We start from the raw sequence: 24,276 nt of genomic DNA, 5'->3' as shown, positions 1-24,276 counted from the left end.
TATGCACATCATCTCTGCTACAGGACTTCTGAGAGACTGCGAAACCACCTTATTCATGTCTTCTACAGCACCAAGAGAAATGTCCAAATGGAAATACAAATTTTAAAGCGCTCCCTCACAAAGGACTCAATACAGATACTACAACAATATTATAAAACACTACAGCTATGTCTAATCAATAACAAGAAAAAGAAACTTCACAGACTTCGCATAAAAGCAGGACTTTATTCAAGCACACAGAAAGTCCACCCCAAGTCTGGAGGGATAGAACAGAACTCCCAACAAGACACAGGTAAATTTAACTGTGTGATTAATTTGTCATCTCACAAACCCACTAAAGTAGAAGTCAGTGTGCTATCTGGAGGACTTACATTCTGTCCGACCAAGCCTCTCGACAAAACAGAACTATGTAGTGACATGGAAGAATATTTTAGGAAACTAAGACTGAAGGAGTTCTTCCATGACAGAGAGGAGACAGAACCTACGAATAGCCAAACACAAATTAGACCAGTCCACAAGAAGAGTTCTGTCTGGACACCACCACCACCTGGCCGCAGTACCATTTTGGACCTATATATTGACTCTTTTAGAAATGTGGTCCAGTCAACAATATTGGAAAAACACAAAAAGGAATACTTTAACATCAGTGTGCAAGAAAGAAGAGCTATTCACACCTTAAGAAACAACAAGAAAATCACCATCAAGCCTGCAGACAAAGGTGGGGCCATAGTCATCATGGACACATCGGACTATACTAAGGAAGCAAATAGACAGCTGATGGATATCCAATACTATACCAAACTAGACAAAGATCCAACTCAAAAATATTTAAGGGAGTTGAGAAGGCTTGTCAGGGGGCTGTCAGCAGAGTCTACAGAACTTTTGGACTTGATACCCGACAGTCCCAGAATTGGAATATTCTACATGCTTCCCAAAATACATAAGCCCGGCAACCCAGGGAGGCCAATCATCTCATGCGTGGGAACCCTCACTGAAAAAATCTCAGGATGGGTAGAGGGTGTCCTGAAACCACTGGTGAGACATACAACCAGCTTTCTCCAAGATACCACGGACCTACTGAATAAATTATCAACCCTAGGTCCCCTCCCTAATGGAGCCATCCTGGCCACCATGGATGTGGAATCCCTATATTCCAATATCCCCCATGAAGATGGACTGACAGCATGCCAGATATATCTTTAGTCCAATGGGATTGCTCCTGGTCCTGCAATACAGCTTACAAAATTCATCCTTACACACAATTATTTTTCCTTTGGCAAAGAAATATTTCTACAGCGCACCGGGACCGCCATGGGCAGTAAAATGGCACCGCAATACGCCAATCTGTTCATGGCAAAACTCGAGAGTGACTTCCTGGCATCCTGCCCAATCAAACCCTTGGCTTACTTCCGTTACATCGATGATATCCTGATCATCTGGACTGATTCTGAACAAGAACTCATACATTTCCATGAAAAATTTAACAGATTTCATCCAACAATAAACCTGACAATGAATTACTCATATACCGAGATAAACTTCCTTGACACCACTATAACAATTCAAAACAACGCAATACAGACAACCCTATACCGAAAACCCGTGGATCGGCCTTCATACCTCAGATGGGACAGCTTCCATCCGAAACACATCAAAAAATCCATTGTCTAAAGCCAGGCCATCAGATATCATCGCATCTGCTCCAGCCCAGCAGATAGAGATGTCCACTTAAAACAACTTAAAGGGACTTTTTTAAATCAGGGATATCATCCCACATCAATCAACGATCAGATTATCAGAGCCATCAGGATACCCAGAAATCAACTTCTCCAATATAAAGAAAGAGAAAGAAACAACCGTGTACCTCTGGTAGTCACCTACAACACACAGCTTGAGGTGCTAAGAAAAACTGCAAAAAAACTACATCACATCATACACAAAGATGACCGCCTGAAAACAATATTCCCAGACCCTCCACTACTATGTTACCGACAACCTGCAAACCTGAAAAATATTATAATCCGAAGTTCACTGCCATCCATTACACAAAGAGGAACCTATCCCTGCAATGTAAGGAGCTGCAAAACCTGTGCCCATATCCTCACTACAGACAGTGTACGGATCCCCAACACACAACAGGACTATAAGATCCCAGGGACATTCACATGTTCTACTACCAATGTAGTGTACCTGATTCTGTGCACCAAATGTCCTATTGGGGGTCTGTATGTTGGAGAAACAGGACAAAAACTTAAGGCAAGGATGAGGTCCCATCGCCACACAATAAAGGAAAAAAAGACACACTTTCCTGTGGCCAAACATTTCTGCAGCCCAGGACACAATCAGGATCATATGAAAGTGATTATACTAAAAGGAAATTTCAAATCACAAAGGGACAGGAGGGTCTGGGAATACAAATTAATGACAACGTTTGACACCCTTAACACAGGACTGAATCTATCCGAGGGATTTATGGCCCACTACAATATCTGAGGAATCTGGCCCAGAGAGAGTGAGGGCATCGGAGCTCTAACTCTGGTCTGTCATCAACTTAGAGACAATAAAACTTTCACACTACTTATCTACAAACTAATTAAGGACTCAATTTACAAGCTCATTCTGTTATTTTGTTTTGATCTTAAGAATGTCCATCTATCACATCTTGTTCCTACTCTGCTGTGTATATATGTTTCTTCACACACCTTGTTATACCATGCCTGAGGAAGGGACCTAAGTAGTCTCGAAAGCTTGCATTTTAACAACATTTATTTTTGTTAGCCATTAAAAGGTATCATATTTGCTAGATTGCTATTTTGTTTTTCTCACTGAGGAACATTGGAGAGGTAAGAAACTGTTTTGTATATACACACACACATACATATATACACACACACACTTATTTTTTTCATATACAGTAGCAGTCAAAACCCATTTAAACAAATTTATCTATTCTGTGTTTAGCAATGTTAAAAGGTAATAAAAAAAGTTGACAAGATCCACTGAAGCAGGGGAGCGCAAACTCTCCCTTTCGGCAATGTCCCCTGGAGCAGACGGCGCATCAGTTCATGCTGACACGCTTTCTTTCACCCCCAGTCAGCCTTTCTGGGAATGCACAAAATCTCCTGCACATACTGGAGCCAACAGCAGGGTTAGCATAGTCCCTGCTGTAAGGACAACACTAGCACAGCGCTGGTGAAGTGGACACAGATTATTTAACCCCTTCCCGACGAGGCCTTTTTTGTTAATTTTTTTTTTTTTTTTCCTCCTCGCGTTCAAATAAGCGTAACTTTTTTAATTTTCCGGCTATATAGACACATGAGGGCTTTTTTTTGCGGGACAAGTTGTACTTTTTAATGGTACCATTTACTATACCGTATAATATTCTGGGGAATCAGGAAATAATTCAATGTGGGGTAAAAAAGAAAAAAAACGCAATTCCACAATTTTGCGCTGGTTACGGTTTTTTTGGAGTTCATAGTTCGTTTAAAATGATGGGTTATCTTTATTCTATGGGTCGTTACAATTCCGGTGATACCAAACTTATATAGTTTTCGTTATGTTTTACCACTAAAAAAAAAAAATAGAAAATTTTACGGTTTTTCTAATTTGCGTCGCGTCGCCATGTTCTGCGGCTTATAACTTTTTTATTTTTCCACCTACGGACCTGGGTGAGGGCTCATTTTTTGCGGGCTGAAGTGTACTTTTTAATTAACACCATTATGGGATATGGGCGACTTTCTGATCTCTTTTAGTTATTTTTTTTTGGGTACGCGATGCGACCAAAAAACGTAGTTTTGGCGTTTGGAATTATTTTCCGTTTACGCCTTTAACCGTGCGGGATAACTAATGTTATATTTTAATAGATCGGACTTTTAGGAACGCGGCGATACCAAATATGTTTATTTTTTTTATTTTTTATTTATTTTTATTTGTGAAATGGGGAAAGGGGGGTGATTTGAACTTTTAATATTTTTTTATTTTTAAACTTATTTTTTTTTTTTTTTCACTTTTACTACAAGGCCCCCTAGTGTACTTGACCACTAGGGGGCGCGATCGCCTGTACTAGGTTCAGCCATAGAGCTCTATGGCTGAACATAGTGATTTTCAGCACTTTCTATTACATCCTGCCTCAGGCAGGATGTAATAGGAATGCTGACACGGCCAGCACAGGGGTCTACATTAGACCCCTGGCTACCATGGCAACCGATCGGCACCCTCCGATCTCGCCGCGGGGGGCCCCGATCGGCGCCGGAGGGGGGCGCCCCCCCCTCCGATCAGCTATTTAAGCACTGCGGGCGCTTTGCCCGCGGTGCTTAAAGGGTTAAACGGCCACGATCGGCGAACTCGCCGCTCGTGGCCGTGAGAGCAGGTACCTGGCTGTAATATACAGCCATTACCTGCTCTCTTTCAAGCCAGCTCACTCCGTGAGCTGGCTTGATTCCCCCGCAACCGACATATGACGTAAATGTACGTCATATGTCGGGAAGGGGTTAACTGGCGATGTATGCCTGACAGGCAGTCATACATCGCCCGCACTGCAAACGCTAGGAAGGCATCAAGGGCACAGCGTTTCCGAGCATAAATACATTTTAAAAAGTTGCATTAAGTGCAAAATAGGCCCTTAACATTTGTTTATACATACCCCTATTAACACTGATATTAATAGACCAGTCAGTTACCCTTAGCAACCGATATCTTACAGGATATAACAATGCAGGCCCAGCTTCCACATGCACATGAGACTCTCATGGAGCTTTCACAGAAAATGTAAATTGTTATAGACTTCGGTCCACCAGCAATACGTTAACTATACCAATCGATAGACAAATTGATTATGATCAATGCTGATGCTGCGTATGAGACGCTGTTACATTCATAAAGAAATAATGCAATTAAACACTGGTGCAAATCCTAAAACCCAAACTGAGCGAAACACTAGTCACAGTCTTTAACATGATACTCAAGGGGCAACAATTACCACTATATTTTAATTCTGCGGTGGTTAAGGTTCTCCCGAAACCGGGAAGAGATCTGGAAGACCCCGGCTCCTACAGACCTATCTCGCTCCTCAACACAGACTATAAGCTGTTAACTAAAATAATATCAGAAAGAATTAAACATATTTTACCTACAGTCATCTCTGAGGACCAGACCGGTTTTATACATGGCCGACATTCGGTAGTGAATGTACGCAAACTGTTGGCGGTGGTACAGAAATTAGAAGAGGCAGGCGGCTCAGGTGATCAGGTCATAATTTCTATGGACGCTGAAAAGGCGTTTGACCTGGTCACCTGGGATCATCTTTATGAAACATTAGGGAGATTCGGGTTCCCGCTGGCCTTTATTAACATCATAAAGTCCCTTTATACTCTGCCCTACACTCAAGTGGCGTGCAACGGTTACATATCCTCACCCTTCCTTATTCAAAAGGGGACAAGGCAGGGGTGCCCGCTGTCCCCATTGCTGTTCGCATTGGCTTTGGAGCCACTGGCGGTAGCATTGAGAACAAGTCAGAAATATACGGGTATCAGAGTGGGATCAGTGGAATTAAAGGTCAGTCTCTTTGCAGACGACATGTTATTATTTGTGACAAATCTAACTGAGTCTTTGCCAACTATTAGAGAGATTATTACTAAATTTGGGTCATTTGCGGGATATAGAATTAATTTCCACAAATCAGAAATCCTACAAGTACTAGGACCCCGGGTTGCTGAGGCCCCTGCTCACACTATATCCCCATTCAAGTTGAACACTAAAGCCATCAAATACCTAGGCATCAACATCCCAAGTAAGACAAGCGATCTATATCACATAAATTATTCCCCCATCATTGCAGAAATAGAGAGGCTACTGAAAATATGGAAACCTTTACCACTTTCGTTACTAGGAAGGGCAACAGTATTACAGGCAATAGCATTCCCAAAGCTATCTTACTGTATGCAGATGCTGCCACTAAAATTATCTAGAAATAGTATAAAAAAAAAAAATAAGGCTTTTTTTTAATTCTTATGGCAAGGTAAAAAGGCGAGGATTGCCAGGCACAAAGTTTATCTTAAAAAAACAGATGGAGGATTGGGGATCCCAAATGTCTTAGCCTTTAATCAAGCGATATTTATGAGGTATATTTTAGACTGGATGATGGGGACAAATTCATATACCCACAAAGGGTTGGAAGAAAATATGGTAGCGCCGTTCTCCCTGGCAGGACTACTACATGTCCCACGGGCCAAAATACCCCAAATGGCCCGAAATAACATATTATTCAAAGACACATACTCCGCATGGTTATACATTAACAAACAACTAGGCCGAAACCACCAGAATACTAAATATGACACACTCTGGGGAAACCCAGGCTTCACACCGGGCTTGACAGAAATAGGCTATGATAGGTGGCGGAAAAATGGAATAATGGCAGTCAAGGATGTATTCGACCCCGGGGGACACCTTCTCTCATTCAGTGAGCTGTCGACTAAATACTCGCTGCCCAGCAGGGACTTCTTTATGTTCCTGCAGGTCAGACATTTTATTCAGGCAAAGGGAGGACCTATGTGGAATGTGGAACAACAAGATGTGATGAAACAGGTTTTTGTGTTGAGTGCCACTGGTCCTTTTAGAATTAGATACATCTATGGAGATTTACTTCCAGCCACTCCAGAGGTGGTTTGGAAGGCTATGGTACCCAAGTGGCAGGCCGACATCCCGGGGATAACCTCGGCAGATATATTATGTAAACACATGGAAAAAACATTGAAGGCATTACATTCGGCCATGCTGCAAGAGGTTCACATAAAAACTATACACAGGGCATACATCTCCCAAGCCCAGAGAAAATACTTTGTCCCTGGAGAGTTGGGAATTTGTCTCAAATGTAAGGGGTCCAGCGCCACATTCTTCCACCATGTGTGGGAGTGTGGAAAAATTAGAAAATTCTGGGACAAAGTTACGGCTTATATAAATACAATAAAGGGATTTTTGTAAGAACTTACCGTTCGAATCCCTTTCTCTGATATGGTCCTGGTGACACAGCTCAACACTGGGATGTAGGAGGGTCCGAAGGAGCCAGGCACCTATCCTAAAGCTTTAGAGGGTAGGCTCCTCCCCTACTGCATCCCTGGACTCTTCAGTTCAACTTTCAAAGCCACTGGAATACATTAACTCAGTACAAACACCTGCACATTATCTGCACATTTTATAACAGAAACTGTTAACTTTTAACCATTTTAACATGAACATCATGAAATTCTGGCATACTTACTGAGCGTAAGGGAGGGATCGCTGTGTCACCAGGACCATATCAGAGAAAGGGATTCGAACGGTAAGTTCTTACAAAAATCCCTTTTTCTCTTTCAATGGTCCTGGTGACACAGCTCAACACTGGGACGTTCCAGAGCCGGTCCTTTGGGAGGGTACGCTCAGGTCTGCAGCTCTCAGCACTGCTCGCCCGAATGATGCGTCCTCCGACGCGAACTCATGGAATCTATAGAATTTGGCAAATGTGTGAACAGATGACCAAGTGGCAGCTCTGCAAACCTGCTCCGCTGTGGCCCCATGTCGAACCGCCCAAGAGGTGGCAACTTTTATTTTGGCCGGTACTGGTCTACCCACTTTGGTGTAAGCAAAGGCTGTCATAGACCGCAACCACCTAGCAATAGTCTGCTTAGATGCAGGCCAACCAATTTTGTGTACGTCATACAATACCAACAATGTGTCAGTCTTCCTGACACTCTTCACTCTGTCCACATATATGCGTAAGGCACGCACAACATCCAAAGTTCTCAACTTGTCCCTTTTCTTAGAACCCTCTGGGGGTTGAAACACAGGTAGAACAATCTCCTGATTTAAATGGAAGGTAGATACCACCTTCGGTAAAAACTGAGGCACTGTTCTTAAAACAGCCCTGTCATCATGAAAAATTAAGAAGGGAGATTTACATGATAAAGCTCCCAACTCTGAAACTCTTTTAGCAGATGCTACTGCTAACAAAAACACTAGCTTCTACGTAAGAAACTTAAAGTCAGCCGACCTTAAAGGTTCAAAAGGTGCCTTTTGAAGGCATTCCAAAACCAGTGATAGATCCCAAGGTGCCACTGGTTGCTTGTATGGAGGCTTCAACCTGGATACTCCTTGTAAAAAAGTTTGAATTTCCGGCAAAATGGCTATCTTTTTCTGGAAATAGATGGACAAGGCCGAGATCTGCACCTTCAGTGACTGAAGGCTTAGGCCCGATGAAAAACCATCTTGTAAGAATTCCATCATTCTTGATAGCTTAAAATGAGATGTATGAGCCTTTCTTCTCTCACACCATCGAATGTAAGTCTTCCAGACTCTATAATAATTTGCCGAAGATACAGCTTTTCTGGCCTTTATCATCGTCTGTACTACTGCGTCAGAAAACCCTTTTCTTTTTAAAATGATGGTTTCAATAGCCAGGCCGTCAAAATCAATCGATCTGAATCCAGGTGATTGAATGGGCCTTGTCTTAGAAGGTCTGGTCTCAGAGGTAGACGCCATGAGTCCACAGACAACCTCTGAAGCCTCGAGTACCAGGATCTCCTTGGCCAATCTGGGGCCACTAAGATCACTGGAACCTTCTGCCCTTGTATTTTCTTCAGAAGTCTCGGTAACATTGGTACAGGTGGGAATGCATAAAGGAGATCTCCCTGCCAGTGAATAGTCATGGCATCCACTGCCTCCGCTAGTGGATCCCTTGTTCTGGCATAGAACCTGGGCACTTGACGGTTGATCCTGGATGCCATCAGGTCCACATCCGGAGTTCCCCACCTCGAAGTGATTTGGTGAAACACCTGAGGGTGTAAGCTCCATTCCCCTTCCTTGAGCTCCTCCCTGCTCAGGAAGTCGGCTTCTATATTCTCTATCCCTGGGATGAATATAGCCGATACAGCTGGAACATTCTGTTCCGCCCATAGGAAGATTCTGGACACCTCCCACATGGCCAATCTGCTGCGTGTACCTCCCTGGTGATTCAGATACGCCACAGCTGTGGCATTGTCGGTCTGAATCCTCAAAGGGAGGTTCTGTAACCTGTCTCCCGCCAAGGAAATCACTTTCCAGACAGCTCTCAGCTCCAAGATGTTGATTGGTAACGCTGATTCCTCTGCCGTCCACAGGCCCTGAAGCCTGAGATCCAGGACTACTGCCCCCCAGCCCCTGAGACTGGCGTCGGTAGTTACTATCAACCAGTCCCAGGTCTGTAATGACCGACCCCACTGAAGGGAATCTATTTCTGTCCACCACTTCAAGGATTCTCGGGTGTCCGAAGACAGCACTATCATCTCGGATTTCATGGTCAAAGTGTTTCCTGACCAGGCTGACAAGATGTTCCATTGGAACCTCCGAGAGTGGAACCTGGCAAATTGAAGCGTCTCGAATGACGCCACCATCTTCCCCAGGAGCTTGAGGCACCTCCATACTGAAATGCTCTGAGCCCTGAGAATCTCCTGGACTAGGGTGACCAGATCCCTGGCCTTTACCTCCGTGAGGAATACCCGATGAAGATGGGTGTCTAGTATGACTCCCAGGAATTGGAGCCTTTGCGACGGTACCAACTGAGATTTTTGCAAATTTAAAATCCAGCCGTGAGCCTGCAAAAAACTGATGGCCTCTGCCAAGTGACTCTGCAGCATGACTGCTGACTCTGCTTTGAACAGGAGATCGTCCAAATAGGGTATGACTGTGATTCCCCTGAGCCTCAGCACCGCCGCCATTACTGACATTATCTTTGTGAATACCCTTGGCGCGGTTGCTAGCCCAAAGGGTAACGCCCGGAATTGTAAATGCAGGTCTCCTATGGCAAACCTCAATAAGGTCTGATGCTCCGGGTGTATAGGAACGTGCAAATATGCGTCCTGGACATCCATGGACGCCAAAAATTCTCCCTGGTCCAGACTCAGGAGTACTGACCGTAGGGACTCCATTTTGAAATGGTCTACCCATAAATGAACATTTAGGGATTTCAAATTTAGTATTGGTCTGAAAGACCCGTCTGGTTTGGGCACCAGGAACAGCGTGGAGTAAAAGCCTTTCTTCCACTCTGCCCTGGGGACTGGTGTAACCACCCCTTTCTCCAAAAGGGAGTGAGCTGCTCTCACAAGAGCTGTACGAAGCCGTGCCTCCTTTGGTAAGGATGTGGGGATGAACCTCTTCGGAGGCGGCCCTCTGTAAGGGATTTTGTAACCCTGTGTTATAATATCTAACACCCAGGCATCCTGGCCTAAAGCAGTCCAAGCGTCCCTGAAGAGTGTGAGACGCCCCCCCCACTTTTGTCACTGTCGGGCGAAGCCCCTGACAGTCATGCAGAGGGTTTATCCTCTCCTTTTGTGGCTGGCTTCTTGTGAAAAGAGCCAAATTTTGACTTCTGTGTCTTGCCTCTAGAGGACTGAAACCTTCCCCTGAAAGACTGTCCTCGAAAGGACGCACCACCTCTAGGGGAGGGCCGAAAGGACGGCTTAAAAGCAGAAAATCTTGACATCTGCTTTGCTGAGGAGGCCGGCAGGAATGTACTTTTGCCGCCCGTGGCCTGTTTTATAATCTCCTCTAGCTCGGTACCAAAGAGTACCTTTCCTTTGAAGGCTAATGTTTCCAGAGCCTTCTTGGACTCATTGTCTGCTTCCCAGGCTTTAAGCCAAAGCACTCTCCTGGCATTAATGGAGACTGTGGACACTCTGGTAGCCATTTTAATAGCTTCCTCCTCTGCTTCCACTGCATATTCTGCTGCTGCCTTAATCTTTTCTGCAAGCAGTAATGCACCAGGGTCAGCCTGCAGCACGGTGCATAATTCACCAGCCCACTCTATCATGGCCTTAGAGACCCAGGCTGAAGCAATAAGGGGCCGTAAGGTAAACCCCACCCCTTCAAAGATAGCTTTGAGGTTTCCCTCCAGCTTTTTATCCACAGAATCTTTGAAAGCTGCACCGCCCTGTACTGGTAATACAGTAGCCTTGGACAAACGTGCCACTGAAGCATCCACCACTGGGACCTTTTCCCAGAGCTCCGCATGAGACTCTGGCATGGGGTACAGACTAAGGAATCGCTTAGGCATCTGAAGCCTCTTATCAGGAGTTTTCCAAGCTCCTTCTAATAATTCCTGTAACCCCTCATCTGAAGGAAAAGTAACAGCCTCCTTCCGCTGTCGCTTAAAAACACCCTTAACAGGAGTCTTATCCTCCACAGTCAGCTTTAAAGCCTGCTTCACAGCTACAATGAGATCCTCTATACCAGCAGCAGAGTTCTCTTCCAAATCATCACCCTGATCCCAGGGGATGTCAGTATACTCTCCTTCCTCTTCATCTACCACAGTAGTTAAAGCATAAGACCTTCTAGGGGTCCCTGCCACATCATCCATTTTGTCCAGCATTTCACTGAACCTGTTAATCCCTTTTGCAGTATCCTGCATCACCTGAATCAGTGCAGGATCTGCCTGGGTAAGAGGCAAGGAGCCAGACGACTGCTGAGATGATGGCATAGGTCTCTGTGATTCTACCAGCCCATCACTCTGCCTGTCCAAAAGCTGCACCAAAGCGTTTACTGACCTGCCTAGGGCCCTGGCCCACGCAGGTTCCATATGCTCTGCCCTATGGGGATCGCTGCCCATGGGTCTCACATCAGCGCAAGTAATACATAAGCCCCCCTTGGCCATCTGCTCAGGGACAAACTTTTGTGTGCAAACATTGCACGCGCTCAGTGCATTAAGGGCTCCCTCCCCCAAAACCACAGCCTGATGCTCAGACATGATGCAAGTGATAATTGTATATCTATCAGTATATACAGTGCAAACAATTGTACAAGCGCTTATACAAAGTCAATGCACCCAGTCACTTAGCTGTCTGTAGGTTTCTCTGCGGGGAAGCGATGCCCAGGAAATCCAAGTCACTCTGCCAGGATCAATTCGCCAGCTCAGCTCCGCTGCAAGCGTTCTGAAAGGCGCCAAAGTCAGAGTGAAGGAAGAGACCAAAGTCCCTGCTGCTGCGGGGTCCGTGACCTTTTGGCGCCAACCACCCCCAGCTAGCCGCTCCTTAGGTAGGATTTCCTTGTTCCAGTGTCTCCCCCTCAAATGGGGACCACTTGGAACATGCCTGTCACAGCGCTGCTGTCCTCTCAGTCAGGAGCTCAGCGTGTAAGCTCCGCATAAAATGGCCGCCGCCATCACGGAGCGCCTGTCCCCCATGATCCCCACCTAACTGTGGAGCCGGTTTCAGGCAGCTCCGGAGCCCAGGCAGCCTCTTAATAGAGGCTATGAGCGCAGCACAGGGAGACCAGACAGCGTCTACCCTGTGCACAGATAGCTGACAGGACGCGCTTCTGTCAGCTCCTGCTGCGCTAGCAGTGTGAGGATTCACTATGAAAATCCTCACACTGTGCCTACCTAGCTAGGGTAATAGTTAATAAAATAATAAAAATCCCCTAACTACTCTAATTCTTCGGCTGCTCCTGCAGCCCTTTAGAATAGCACCCACTCCAGTGGGCACCTAACACGAACTGAAGAGTCCAGGGATGCAGTAGGGGAGGAGCCTACCCTCTAAAGCTTTAGGATAGGTGCCTGGCTCCTTCGGACCCTCCTACATCCCAGTGTTGAGCTGTGTCACCAGGACCATTGAAAGAGAAATGTGGTTTAAAGCTTACAAAAGACCCACTAGCAATGCTTTGTGCGAACTTCTCCAACTGGGATATATGTGGTCGAAAGAAAGAACTGATCCCATTCCTGACTGTAACGGTGACAGTGGCAAAAAAAGTTATTTTGAGGAATTGGACTGTAGCCACGCCTCCCTTTTTACAAGACGTTAAAATAGCCCTGTTACAAATGCTTTACTTTGATAGGAGAGCCACTCTCCCAATGGTGGAGGAAGGGGTCAAAAATTTTTATGCTAAATGGGGAACGTATATTAATTCACTAGAGGTGGAGGCGCAGAAAAAAGTTATGAATCTATTTGAGGGCACATCCTGGTACCTGCTTAAATCATTATCTATTAATCAAGATGCACCGAGTCTCTAAAAGGGAGGGGGGAGGGGGGGGGGGGAAGGAGGGAGGAGGGGGGATTCGTTCAGTTTTAGCTTAAAGGGAGGGGGGGGGAGGGCTAAAGGGAAGTTTAGTATATGTTAATTTTATGTTAAGATATAATGTTGTAATTGAAGACATAATAATATACCACGGTTATTCTAAACAGTATTCATAGGTCATTACGACAGAGAATTTTTGGAAAAGAATTAGCTGGTAAATACTATATAGAGTAAAATGACACACAAACTGAGATTGATTATATAATAGTGTTTTATTAATTATAACACAGTTTATTTGTTCAAACATGTGATGTAAAATCTTGACAAAGTGAATGGAAAGTATATTGTATTTTACTATGGAAAATCAATAAAAACGTTTAAACAAAAAAAAAAAAAAACACTGGTGCAATTTTGTTTTCCACACCCCACTATATGAACTTTCCAAGTAGGCCACATTCCAGAATCTCCTCTTTCTGCAATGAAGTCTAGTAGTCATGTAGGACTCTCCTCTTTTGGTTATTTAGATTTTTTTTTACCTTGACAAAATGATTGACATACTTATTTACAGAGTATGCCCAAGTAGGCAGTACCTTAAAAAAAACACAGTATAGGAAGAGTTATATTATACACCGGTACACAATTAGGACTTAACAATTAAAACACTGGTCTTTTAACAGAAAACGGGGGAACAATTTGCTGTTAAAATAAGATAATGTCCTTTAGGTGAGGATACAACAACAGCCAGAAGTCCTGATTCAATATCAAATGTGAAGAGCCAGATTAAAAGATTCCAAGGATTAAAAACAAATATTACAGATTGTATAAGAGCTCTTTCTCAACAATGGGTAAAATATTATAGAATTTTACTAAAATCCTACATTTGGCAGGTGTGGATGGAAAGGTCTACAGAATGTCATCCAATAGATGATTGCTCTTCTAAAGAGTTGGTAATGGTTCAATCTTAATCCTTCTGGACTTCTCAGCAGCATTTGACACCGTGGACCATGGGATCCTAATTGAGCACCTGAAGAATTTCTGTGGACTGGATGGCACAATGGTGAGCTGGTTCAAATCTTCTCACACAGACAGGTCACAGAGTGTATCATCTGGACTATACCCCTCATCATCAATGCCGCTGCCATATTGTGTTCCAACATCTCCCATGCTTTTTGAAGTTTACATACTACCACTGAGGGAAATAATCAAGACAGCATGGCTTGGTCTACCACAGCTATGCAGACAACACACAACTGGACCTGTCTTTTGCTCCAGGTATTGAGAATCCAAGAACAGTCAGCTCGGTTGAACCCTGATACAACAGATGTCCTTATGATAAACCACAGTACAACACTGAAGCATGGCCAACCAAGGTGGATTTTAGCATTTCCATACAGGACCTATAGAATCTTTTAATAGCAGATGGCCTATTGTCCAAGCCTGTGAATTGAAAAAACCATATACAAATAATTTCATGTGTACTGTAATTGAGTGCACCTGCCAGCCTACATTAGCGCCTTGAGTCCTGTTGGAGAAAGTGCGCTATATAAATTAAACTTACTTACTTTAGGGACATACCAGATGTTCTGCACATGAATGTGATGAACTGGTGGCCAACTGCATGCTTTTTGCTGCAGACATGCACTATATCGTTGTGATCGTCACAATCATCCATTTGACCATGATCTAGGATAGTCTTATGTGCAGCCAGTCTCAGGGGGGTATTCAGTGGCTTTCATGCTCCTGCAGCCATCTCCCGACGGGGAAGATGGCTGCGGTGCCCTATTCAATGCTGTCTTCCCCGACAGCATTGAACAGGGGTTCTCGGCAGACCGAGCCCGACTTCAGAAGCGGTCGGGCTCGTTCTGCCGAGAAAAGCCGGAAATAGTCGATCTCCCGGCCGGAGCTAGAGTATTTCTGGCCTCAGCTCGCGGCCACGCCCCTTCTCGCCGCTCGGCGGCCAGGACATTGAATCCCGACTGCCGAGCTCTAGTCGCGCAAAGCGAGAACGGGACAGGGGCACGGCTGTAGCGCTAGCTCGACAGTCATGCCCCTGACATTGAATACCCACCTTATGCTGTGTACACATTTCGCCCGTGGGAGAAGGATATTGACCGTACACATTGGCCATTATAATAATTCACACTCCTACATGCAGTCTCTGACAATATTGTCAGATTGAGCTGCATGTACAGGCAAAGGGAGATGGGTTCATAGTGAACCATGGCTGTGTGCATCAGTAAGGATATTACCTGTACACACGGTAAGATATTTAGGCAATATCTTTAATGATTTAGTCCATATCTTTGACGATACATCATCCAGTGTGTACCCAGCTTTAGGCTTGCGATAAAAGGACACATTGTGCTGTGCAATTCTATGCAGGCAAACAGGCAGGGTAAACAGTGGGTTGAACATGTGGATGTCAGAGCACCCATCTGTAGTTAGCCTGAAAGGGCGGTTTCATCAAAATGATTTTAGTGACCAAATATATCTGTGCGACTTCCCAGCATATTTGGAGCACAGCGCCTTCTAGACTGCAGATGTCTTTCCATTCTGAGCAAGGTTTTGTAGGTATATGCAATATCAAAACCACAAGATAACCCCAGACCCACTACAACATACAAAGAATCCTAGTAAGCATGTTTTATAAATTCACTCCACATATTAAACAATCACATATGTTTACAAATAAGTCACAAAATAAAACATTTTAAACAGTGTTTCATAACCATTTCCATATTTTATTGTGGATCATCTTGACACAATCACAGCAGCTTTTGTGGTACCTTTCCTCTGCCCTCTAAGGGAATGTGAATAGCAAATTTATCACACATACAGTCTGAAAGTTAATAGAATCACTAAACAGGGTCCTGGATAAAAAATACTCTACATGCGGATGTGGCAGAGGGCATGGCTGGGGACAGAAACAGAATGAAAATTTACAGACATTTTTCAAGATATCCGAGACTAGGAAACAGGATGTGCAGGGCCTGGGCATACAACACGCCAAAAGGTGTTCAGCAAGTGGAGGACATATTGTAATCGGACAGAAGGATATTGTAGGAACACAGCTAAAGAATGCCCTCATACAGGCTATAGACAAGCAAGACAAGTACTGTATTACATAGAGCTATATGCTGTCTTTTATACCCTCTGCTCTTGGAGCCTGTTCTGTTGCTTTCCTGTACCTAAGTTGTGCATGAACTCATTAAAGGCTCAACCGCTAAAGCCTTTATAAAAGTGTAAAAATGATTTGATTGCATCCATTTCACTTTACTCATTGTATGATGGAGCAGAGTATTTCTTGGTACAGAATGCAATTTTATTAGTGTTTTAAATGGTGTAGTAACAATGCAAATTTTTTTCTTATTATATCCACGCCTTATCTGTAGCCGGTTTTGCTTTTCTTCTGTCAAACTTATGTAATAGGGAACTCCACCAAGGCTTTTTTAGAAAAGGGTGGCAGAGGTTTAAAAAAAAAAAAAAAAATCAGCACCCACCAAACCTGAATTTTTTTTCTTGCAGGACCAACAAGTTACCCTAAAGGAAATTATATTTTACAAAGCACTATTGTTACAACAATACGCAACAATTCTTTACATCCGTTTTAAAGGTAAAATAAATAGATGTTTGTATAGAATAGTGGTATCTTATCCAAAATGTTGCAGTCCATTTTTGTTGATGGACCAATATCTCTTCCCACAATTGGGTACTTTGATGGTCATTTCTGAAAAGTAATGGGTCAGGATCCTTTTCTATATTTGTACACTTGCCTCACTTGGAAATGTGTTAGAAAGTTATGTTAAGGCACCGCCAGTTATTTCCCCAGGTCCCCTCTTGATTTTTGAATCTGAACATCTTTTACCTTAACAGATCTTTAGTGTATTAAACGTCAGGTTTCTATGAAGGCAAAAGGTGTTACTGGTTATCGTAACTTCTGCTAATCAGACTGTACACCACAACATTGTTACTTTTACAAAAGAAAACTTCTTATAAAGGTACAGTCAATATGAGGTAAACACAAGGAAAAGGAACAAAAAACACCCCCCCCCCCCCCCCCCCAAAAAAAAAAAACAACAAAAAAAAAAACACAAAACCCCACACACAAACAAATAAGACACACAAGAAAAAGCAAACATGGAGTTCCAGTTATTGAGGGGAAAAAAAATAAGATATACTTCGGAATGTCTTGCTGGCCCACTAAGTGCAACTGATACTAAAGGGGCACATAACTCATAACCGCACCTAAATAAGACTGAGATGTGTAGCAAAGACATTAAAAATAATCATGAATATTAAATATTCTGGCTCTCATTACAGGCAATCCATGCAACACAGCAAACAAGGTAGAAAGATATCTCTGTTCATCAGCAAAAGTGCTATGTTGGACAACCATTCTAAGCAATTGAACAGTTCCTCACTTTTTAATAAATAGTGAGGGGCTATTTCAGAGATACAAAAAGTACTTAGCTAACAAACCACAGTTCTGAACAATACTGGTGGGAAATTAACTACAGATATGAATATATATATATATATATATATATATATATATATATATATATGTGAATTTGGGGCTAAGAATAAAACAGTGTACAATGTGTTTAATGTAGGCATATACTCTGAGTGGCAGAAATATACTAGCTTAACCTTATTACCGTTTGAAGATATCCCAGCAAAATTGCTAAATGTAAGTTCTTCATTAAAACAGCTACTCAACTATCACTGCACAGGGTTACTGTGGTGTTATCTGTAACAGAAAATAGAATTGTGGCCAGTACTTTGTATTAGAAAAAAACAAGTATGATAAAAAGTTTCCACTTCCAGGTGACTGTAAAATTGGGCATCCTGCAATAAGGGACTTGAACATGCTTTTGCGGGTCAGTCTTTTCACTTTCAGTTCTGATTGCACCGTATAGGAGGAGCAGAGAGGATAGGGATAAAATATAGGGAAGGAGTTTCCCCTTCACTCAGGATTCTGCCAACGTAGATTTCATCTCACTGAGAAGGCTGCTGAGGAGAGTTGCTTCACTGCATTTGCCATCAATTGATATTGACTTGTCACCCTTTAAAAAACAAAAAAAAAAAAAAACTTTTTTGAAAGCTAGAAACTTAATACTATTACATTTATTCACTTTAACCTCAAAAGACTACTTTACAATATACAGAGGATATAAGAAGTCTACACAACCTTATTGGAAATGCAGATGTGTTATGTAAAGCCTGAACTTACAAGAATTTTTTTTCTCAATTAACAAACATTCAGAATTCAAGAAATGGTCACCAAATATTAGTAACCTCAGGTTTCACTCGCTGCCAAAAGATTGGTGGGTGGCCAGTCCTTTAAAAACAACAGAGTCCTGGACCTTGATGGATTGACGTTTGCAGTTTTGCCACATGGATATGTGAATATATGCTTTTTTATTACTAACATTGTGAGTGTCCTGTACAAATAAAAATTTGTGTTTTAAACTTGGGTACTGCACAATGATCCATCCTTGTTGATATACCACGATCTCCACAACCACCCATTGATTTGGCACAAGGGGATATCATTTATTGTCGTTTCAGGTTACCCAGAAAACGTCGAAATATTTCTGGACCTTTTCTTCAACTTAAGTTATGTTATATCTCTAAACATATAAGGGTAGCGCTTTATGTTCTCACCGATCTCACCATTGTATAGGGTGGCCAGTGTGAACAAATTTGTTGCAGCGCTGTTAAGGTGTCTAACTATCCTGAAATATATAATAATTTTGGTACTTGCTTCCTAGCACGGCGCCCACGATATTCAGTCGTATGGCATTGTATTCAATTTCAAATTGTATACCATTGTATATGGCATACCATACAATGCGATTTTAAATTGTATAAGCACCCTAATGGTTTTGTTAAATGGTCCCCCTATACGATTTTTAATTGTATAAGCACCTTAATAGGTGCTTACAATGTTAAATGCACCCCCACGCCACTATCAATGCCAACCCGAAGCGTGGCGAGCCCGCACGATTTCTCCGACCTTTTCATACCCCCACTATCCACGTCGGTGTGGAGTTGATTTTATATAGTGTGGCGAGCCACCGAGCCCGAAGCGTGGCGAGCCCCACAAGGGGACGTGCATTACTTCACACGTATTCCGCGTCCGCTCGCCACACTATATAAAATCACCTCCACGCCGACGTGGATAGTGGGGGTATGAAAAGGTCGGAGGACGCGTACCGCCTGTGCTCGCCACGCTTCGGGTTGGCGTTGATAGTACGGGTGGCATGGGGGATCCTTTTACCATTGTAAGCACCTATTACGGTGCTTATACAATTATTTATCTTATAGGAGGCACATTTAACATTGAAAACACCCATTAGGGTGCTTATACTATTTAAAATCGTATACCATTGTATATGCCATACAATTCGATGGTATACAACTTAAAATTGTATAACATTGGCTAACATCGCATACCATACCATTGTATGCCTTATGGTATGCGATGGGTGCCGCATATAATTATCTGCGATATTTAATTTAGTTTTCTGAAACAGCAACTGTCAAGCTCTGCCTGGAAGCTGGCAAACTAAGCTTATTGAAATCCTCCGATTCAAACACTGTTTATATATATATATATATATATATATATATATATATATATATATATATATATATATATATATATATATATATATATATATATATATATATATATATATATATATATATATAAATAAATAAATAAATAATAGATGCTGTAGATCCCTTTTGCTCTTGAATTTGAGCGTAAGGAAATAAAGGCGGCACTCCAAGGCTTTTTGTAAACTTGAAAAAACTTTTATAAATACATAGTGAAGAAATTGGACATCAACAGCGACGTTTCAAGGCCTGTCGGCCTTTTCATCAGGATGTCGTCCAAAGTGCGATCTGTGCATACATACATATACATATATATATATATATATATATATATATATATATATATATATATATATATATATATATATATATATATATATATATATATATATATATATATATATATATATATATATATATATATATATATACACACACACACACTTGTCCAAGAATCGGCACTCCCAGAGACAGGTTTGTAACTTGAGCCGGTGCCCTCACAGGTAGAGATATGGGCAGGTGTGGTGCGGCACTCTCGGCATAATAAGACACACGAAGTCAGCTTGTGGTCAACGTTTCAATTTTATAGGCAAAATTGTCATCAGGATCTTATGTCTTATTATGCCGAGAGTGCCGCACCACACCTGCCTATATATATATATATATATATATATATATATATATATATATATATATATATATATATATATATATATATATATATATATATATATATATATATATATATATATATATATAGTAATTTGAAGGAGGGCACTCACCATTTCGCAGATAAAAAAATTCTTTATTCTAGTCCATTTAAATTATTGAACGTATTTGTCAACGTTTCGGTCTGCATCTCAGACCTTTTTCAAGACACACCAGCCACCAAATATCAATCCATCTCCATCAGGAACCTAATTATGACTGGCCCCTCTACGGGATTTTATACACACCCCTACAGGAAGTAGCTTTTCATTGGCTATAGAAATTTATTGAGACCTAAAATATCCTTGAACACAAATAAATCTTATTTCTCAAATGCAACACCCCAATATAGATGTAGATAACCGGCCTTATAGCCAGTACCATAACGAAGAGAGATGAGCCACAGCCAAATAAAACAATCAGTGTATAACAGATCGTGTATACTGGACCTGGCGTGCGTTCCACCTAGATGGAACGCACCACCATCTTGTTTCCCAGGACCATAGGTACAGAGCATCGAGCAGACGTCATACCGCGCGTCACCCGGAAGTGACGCGACGGTCCATCACCTGACGCCGCGTATCGCCGCTGTTATTGTGACGGTTGCCTTGGCGACTCCTCACATAATCCATTTCTAACCGGCTACACAGCGGATGTGACACAAGGGCACTAGCTGCATCGTGCCGCTGTTGTTTATATCTGTTGCCAAGCGACGCTTAGCCCACTCATGTGCTAGACATACAACATATATGGCTTATTTGTCCGGCTCTATTTTTTTTCTTCTACTCTCTCATATTAATTGGGGGTCTTAATGGTATGGTAGTGTATGTTATCACCCCGGGGCCAGTCATTTACATGACAAAGTTCAATAATACACATACAACATATATAACATATAACAAATATACAAAATCAACTCCAAGGCTTTATAGCCCCGATGTTGTAAATGACAAAACTTTCAAGAGGGAAAATGGTGTTAAATTTCCCTCCCTGCTCCACTGCTACCCTACCTTAGACCACACTGTCATAGGGTTGGAGTCCAACATATAGTCAACTTCACGAAACAGCGTCCATCCTCTGAAAGGAGTTCATAAAAATACACTGAATGAGACATGCTCATTGAGTCCTTTTGGTGAACAAGTGTCTAGCTGCTGGATCCATTTCAGTTCCCTTTGTCTCAACGACCTCTCCCGATCCCCTCCACGAGCCAGGGGGGGGATATGGTCTATAATCATACTCTTTAGACTAGCTGAAGAGTGGCCTTTTTGGAAAAAATGGCGAGCAACCGGTTTATCGGAAGTCTTTTTCTCAAATGCCTCCCTGATTGAGTATCTATGATTGGCCATTCTTTCACGGAAGGTCCTTGTTGTGAGCCCAACATAGTATAGGCCACATGGGCACACTAAAAAATAGATGATAAAAGTGGACTGACACGACACTCTATGCTGTATTGTGATCCTTTGGTTAGTATGAGGGTGTGCAAAGGTGGTGCCGGTCATCATGGACCTACATGTAATACAGTCAGTACACCGGAAGCATCCCTTTCGTGCAGATTGTATCCAATTACTGTTGGCCCGTGTAGGTGTCATTGTGGGCCTCATAAGTAGTTGTTTGAGGTTGGGGCCTCTCCTAAAGGAGATCATCGGTGGTGTTTTATTGATTACATTCAGCGCCGGATCTCTTGTAATGATCGGCCATGATTTCTGGATCGATTTTTTTAAATTCTTTGAGGCTGTATTAAAGGTGGTTGAGTATATCATCCTTGTGTTGTCGAACGGGGCTTTTGTAGTTTTTTCAAGAAACCTTGCCCTCGCTTTTACCAAGCATCTGTTCACCACTATTTCATCATACCCTCGGGCCAAGAACCTCTCGGTCATCTCTATGATCTGTCTCTCAGCAGTAGCTCTTTTTTAGAGATAGGGACCCCACATACTGCGGATCGGCCACCCCGCCCAGCACGTGCCGTCGCACAAGGAGGGGCGGGAGGAAAAACAGCATCAAAAAGAGGAGGAAAGCGCTAGATACTGGAGTGGTCTTTAATCTCTCCAGTTATCCATTGAGTACCGCGGAGTTAGAGGTGCTAAGTCTAGGTTTGACATTTGTCCCTACGGTAAATTTTGACTATTTTAACTGGTCTATCGATAATTTCAAGTTCGGTAGAAAACTCCGACTTAGAGAATTTTTCAGTGACTCTGAAACAAATAGAGATTCAATGACCACACTATCAAAACCAAGTACATTTGATCCGCCCTCCCAGAACTCCAGCATTAAGACATTTCTAAGACAAATAGAGTGTGATATGCAGGGAGCTAAATCCACAAGGACATATGACAACCTGACGAAAGCACAAAGGGAGGCCCTCACGACCCTTAGAAAAAATGAACAAATAGTTATCCGACAGGCGGATAAGGGCGGCTCAGTCGTGGTGCAGGACTGGGTCGCCTACAATAAAGAAATCCTTTCCCAACTATCCGACCAATATACTTACACAAGGGTAGCTAGAAATCCGATGTGTGATGTTAAGAAGGTTGTTGATGAGACTCAGATGTGCTTTAAACAACAGATGGATTGATGACAAAATCCACAAATATTTGACAGTAGACGCTCCGGTTTGTCCGATTTTGTACACGCTCCCGAAGGTGCACAAGTCTATGTGTGCACCTCCGGGGCGTCCAATAATCTCGGCTATCGGTTCAGTCCTGCAGCCATTGGCAATATTTGTGGACACATTTCTCCAGCCATGTGTGAAAAGAATGGATAGCTTTATTCAAGACACCCCCGATCTTTTAAGGAGGATCCAAGCATTGGGTCCTATTCCAGATGAAGCATTGTTGGTATCCTTAGATGTTTCATCGCTCTATACGGTGATTCCGCACGAGGGTGGACTCACATCAATGAGAAGGGCGTTAAGTGAAGATCCCCATAATCATCCCCCGGTTGAATTCCTTCTGGAACTAGCTAGTTTGGTTCTAACCAAAAATCATTTCAGTTATGGGGGTGCATTCTACTTCCAAAACCGGGGACGGCTATGGGGTCTAATCTCGCGCCCGCATATGCTAACCTGTATATGCATTATTATGAACATCAATACATTTTGTCGAGATTTGGTGCGCATATTGTTAGTTACATGAGATACATCGATGATGTGTTCATCGTGTGGATTGGTACTCTGGTGGAACTAAATGACATGATTGAGTATCTCAACCTACTTGATTCTCCAATCAGATTCACTTCAGAGGTTGATGACCAGGAATTGAACTTCTTGGACGTCACGATTTCTAAACAAACTGGAGGCCTGGGATACAGACTCTATAGGAAGACAACGGATCGCAACTCTCTACTCTATGCGACTAGCCACTATCCTGAGAAATTGAAGGAGGGACTGCCGATTTCGCAGTTTCTACGGGTTCTCCGTAATAATTCGGATGCTGCAACTGCTGAGAGACAGATCATAGAGATGACCGAGAGGTTCTTGGCCCGAGGGTATGATGAAATAGTGGTGAACAGATGCTTGGTAAAAGCGAGGGCAAGGTTTCTTGAAAAAACTACAAAAGCCCCGTTCGACAACACAAGGATGATATACTCAACCACCTTTAATACAGCCTCAAAGAATTTAAAAAAATCGATCCAGAAATCATGGCCGATCATTACAAGAGATCCGGCGCTGAATGTAATCAATAAAACACCACCGATGATCTCCTTTAGGAGAGGCCCCAACCTCAAACAACTACTTATGAGGCCCACAATGACACCTACACGGGCCAACAGTAATTGGATACAATCTGCACGAAAGGGATGCTTCCGGTGTACTGACTGTATTACATGTAGGTCCATGATGACCGGCACCACCTTTGCACACCCTCATACTAACCAAAGGATCACAATACAGCATAGAGTGTCGTGTCAGTCCACTTTTATCATCTATTT

General features: G+C 42.8%; 1 protein-coding gene and 1 long non-coding RNA gene across 3 annotated transcripts in view; one reads left to right on the top strand and one right to left on the bottom strand.

Annotated features, from left to right (window-relative positions):
• LOC146071076 (uncharacterized) overlaps positions 1 to 24,276 on the top strand; it is a 107,179-nt gene that overhangs the window by 79,473 nt on the left and 3,430 nt on the right. The window lies entirely within an intron of this gene.
• The window catches only part of AP3D1 (adaptor related protein complex 3 subunit delta 1), a 142,659-nt gene continuing 134,120 nt past the window's right edge, over positions 15,738 to 24,276 (bottom strand). For both annotated transcript variants that reach the window (XM_083179420.1, XM_083179419.1), the window contains exon 33: positions 15,738 to 18,083. In XM_083179420.1, coding sequence (XP_083035546.1) covers positions 17,988 to 18,083 — 96 coding nt within the window. In that variant the 3' untranslated portion in view covers positions 15,738 to 17,987. The remainder of the gene's footprint in view (positions 18,084 to 24,276) is intronic.

This window comes from Crinia signifera, chromosome 1 (assembly GCF_055691185.1).
Source record: "Crinia signifera chromosome 1, ASM5569118v1, whole genome shotgun sequence".
In the NCBI taxonomy this organism is placed as follows: domain Eukaryota; kingdom Metazoa; phylum Chordata; class Amphibia; order Anura; family Myobatrachidae; genus Crinia; species Crinia signifera.
Note: the sequence above shows the minus strand (reverse complement) of the source record. Positions and strands in the feature narration are given on the sequence as shown.